The sequence below is a fragment of the Sinocyclocheilus rhinocerous genome, unplaced genomic scaffold, assembly GCF_001515625.1.
Source record: "Sinocyclocheilus rhinocerous isolate Xijiao unplaced genomic scaffold, SAMN03320098_v1.1 scaffold62, whole genome shotgun sequence".
Taxonomy (NCBI): Eukaryota; Metazoa; Chordata; class Actinopteri; order Cypriniformes; family Cyprinidae; genus Sinocyclocheilus; species Sinocyclocheilus rhinocerous.
The window spans coordinates 1,378,479-1,381,805 of NW_015656585.1; the positions used below are offsets into that span (position 1 = coordinate 1,378,479).

A 3,327-nucleotide genomic window follows, 5' to 3' on the forward strand; every position below is an offset into this window, starting at 1 on the left:
TTTTTGTAGGCATTAAACTGCCAGAATTTTAAAAGACAACATCTCCGTTTGCATTAAACTTTCAGCTTCGTAACTTTGCAGATATTGTTTATGCTCAAACAGCAACATTACACACTAACTAACGTTAAAAAAGTGAAATCGCAATCAACCACCCCTTTAAGAAATCCGGCATTCGTCACTAAGAGAAATTTGTCACCAGAAGATCGAGTTATGACACTCTGATTAGGAAAAAAAGAGCAGACATATGCATGGACAAGTCATTCACAATCTATCCATTTAGAAAATATGGTACATTTTTATTCCATGCTGATCTGACTGCTTTGTTAATCAGGCCCCAGGAATCCACACCTACTTTTGTTACCAGCTCAAAGGAGCAGAGCTGTAATGTTGACTGTGGCAGGGCCTTCTGAGTCAAAATACCAGGAACTAACAGATCAGTCATGATAATGCATCTTATTTGCAGTCATGTCTGGAAACTAGAACAATAAAGTATTGTGGTACAATAAAAATATTGTGGTTCATTTTATAGAAGACCAAGACCAACAACAGGTACTACCAAACTATGTAGCTCTTGTATAATTTCATTGAAAGATTTACGACATGTTGATTGAGTCATTTGTGAATAGTGAGAGCATGACTTTAGAGACAGGATCTCACTTGCCTATTTAGAGTAAGAACTCAGAGTAAAATAGAGGGATCACAGCGACCTGCTCTGTTTGGTATGAAGATTAGATCAGCAAGAGTTCTTGCCTTGCCTTTTAAACACTACTTACAATTAAATCCCAGATTTTAAGACAAATATCTGTATCACATAATCACATAGCTTTAACAGGCAGAAAATGACATTGAATTGAAATCGTGACTCATGGGTCACCCTGAGGTTTTACAGGGAAACTGATTTTTTTTCTGATGATGTTATCACACAGTTCAAAGGGGCTACAAGGTCGTTGTCAGGAAAACAAGGATAAGTCTGAACTTCTAGTTTTGAGTGAGTGTGTCTTCAAGGAAAGAGGAACTTTAAAGAGAAAAATGAAGTTAGCATTCAGTTTCCAAATAAAATCATAGGACTAAAATACCATGTGAAGACCCATTCACACTATTCACCAGTAAGGTGCAAATTTTAGGTAATTAATAGATTTAATCATGATTAATCACAGTACATTTCATTGTTTTGTTCTAGTTTTCTTCTAATGTTATGGTTAAATGTGCAAATGAGGAATTGCCTAATAAACTATGCATTAATTTGCATACAGTACATTTCTAACAGAACAGAAATCTAAACAATTTAGAAAAGCCAGGTTCAAAACTCTTCTTTCATTTTGTATAGAGTTAAATGTTTTACAGAGAGGATTTTGGATATCTCTTTTTACCATTCCATAAATAAAAAAACAAACAAAAAAGAACAATAAAAACACTGATATCCAATCAGAATCCACCCAGTTTTAAAGCATTCATTAAACATTTAAGCATTAAAACATTCATAAGCATTAAAGCATTCATTGAGCATTTAAAGAGGCAGATAACGGAAATGCAGCACATACTTCTAATAAACAGAATATCGTTATAGTTATTGTTCCTGGTGTGAATGGACGTTAAGAGTTATTTAGCTGTGTTTCTTATTAGTTTCAGCAAGTTATTTTATTGTTAATTGTTCATTACATTTGAACTTTTACTACACTGTCCACCTTGCAATTACCTAGAACACCTTAGCAACTGTAATTCACAATGTTTCTTTTTGTTTGTTTTGAATTGGATGTTCTTGTAATTACAGCATTCCCATTTCTCTTTTGCAGGTCTATTCCTCATCCTCGGTCTGATGCTCTATCCTGCAGGCTGGGGCTCTAAGAAGGTGGTTGACTACTGTGGTCCTGATGCTTCCCCATATAAAGTGGGCCTGTGTTCTCTGGGCTGGGCTTTCTACACAGCCGTAGGAGGCACTGTTCTCACTTTCATCTGTGCTATGTTTTCGGCCCAGGCTGAGATCGCCACCTCCAGCGATAAGGTGCAGGATGAGATTGAAGAGGGACGGAGTCTCATTTGTGTGCTGTGAGATGTGAACACAAACCACTCAGATGAAAAAGAATCATTTGTGTCCCATGTTTACTGATTTAAATGACTATTGACTATTGGGAATGTATTTCAGACCTGTAGGTCTACTGATCAAGGACTTTACAAATGTATTTGCTTTTGCTTTTTTACTCACATCTCATCCTATCGCTGCATCGCCATTGCAAAGTATACGCATAACACATTATTTTTATGAAAAAAACCTTTTGAAACTAACAAATGCATTAACATTGTGTTTATAAGCAAATGCATTTTATCAGTATTTTGATTTATTTGTTACTAAATTTTACATGGACTTCTTACTAATGGATTAAACTGTAAGCAGTTGTTTATGGAATGGTATGCTGAAAATAAGAATAGGTTACTCTCTTAACTGCCCTGTGATAGACCTAGTCTCTTTAAACTAAAATAAAAAGTAATTATTGAATCCGAAGGTGTTTGAGGCACTTTCTGCCTCTCAATCACGGTGCACGTTCACTGCGAACAGTCCATATATGAGAAGCTGATTGCATGATACGGTGAACTATCAACTGTTTTTATGAGTATTTTTGTTGAGTGCAGATATTTTTCATTTGTCAACAATGGCTGACACAGCCAATTGGACTAAAGAGGAAAAATAAAGTGCCTGTTGTAATACACTAGCTGTCTTGGCTTCTTGAGAGTGTGTACGCACCAGGAAGTAAGTGCTCAAGACTGTCCCAGGTCAGAAAAATGCCAAAGTTCAGTGCCCTTAACTTTCACTAAATCCACACTAACTCTAATACCACTTCGAAGTAGTATTTGAGGCTAAGCGTATCCCATCATTCATCATATTCAGGAACACACGCAATTGCAAATTGCCCAGAAAAACAATACAGTATAAAAGTTAAATTAGATAGTAAATTTAGTAGTAACCTAGCTAAAGTGTTTTACTGGTACAGAGTTGAGTGTGTATTTTGTAAACTGCTTTTGTGTTAGCAACTGCTCTTTCTTTTACATAGGAACAACTGAACAGACATTTAGAAGTTTAAAGGGCAAAGTATTGAAAACCAACATACTGCTATGTAAAAACTTACAGTGGGTAAAGTTCTACAAACACTTGGTGTCTGTACGCCTATTTGAACACTTGGGTCAAATAGAGGAAATACGTCATGTAAGTAGCAAGTGCTCAAGGGCAGAGAGACCGCAAGTGTGGCTATGGGCAGGTCAAGAGACCCAGCAGTGAACTGAACACTGATAGCTTTTCATCGCTGGAGGGAGCTGACTGACAACATCAAAAAT

At 36.4% G+C, this 3,327-nt stretch overlaps 1 protein-coding gene across 3 annotated transcripts in view; it reads left to right on the forward strand.

The window, feature by feature from the left end:
• Positions 1 to 2,705, forward strand: part of LOC107720278 (lipoma HMGIC fusion partner-like 2 protein) — a 17,546-nt gene extending 14,841 nt beyond the window's left edge. For all 3 annotated transcript variants that reach the window (XM_016527949.1, XM_016527948.1, XM_016527950.1), the window contains one exon: positions 1,794 to 2,705. In XM_016527949.1, coding sequence (XP_016383435.1) covers positions 1,794 to 2,050 — 257 coding nt within the window. In that variant the 3' untranslated portion in view covers positions 2,051 to 2,705. The remainder of the gene's footprint in view (positions 1 to 1,793) is intronic.
• Positions 2,706 to 3,327: the final 622 nt, after the last annotated feature.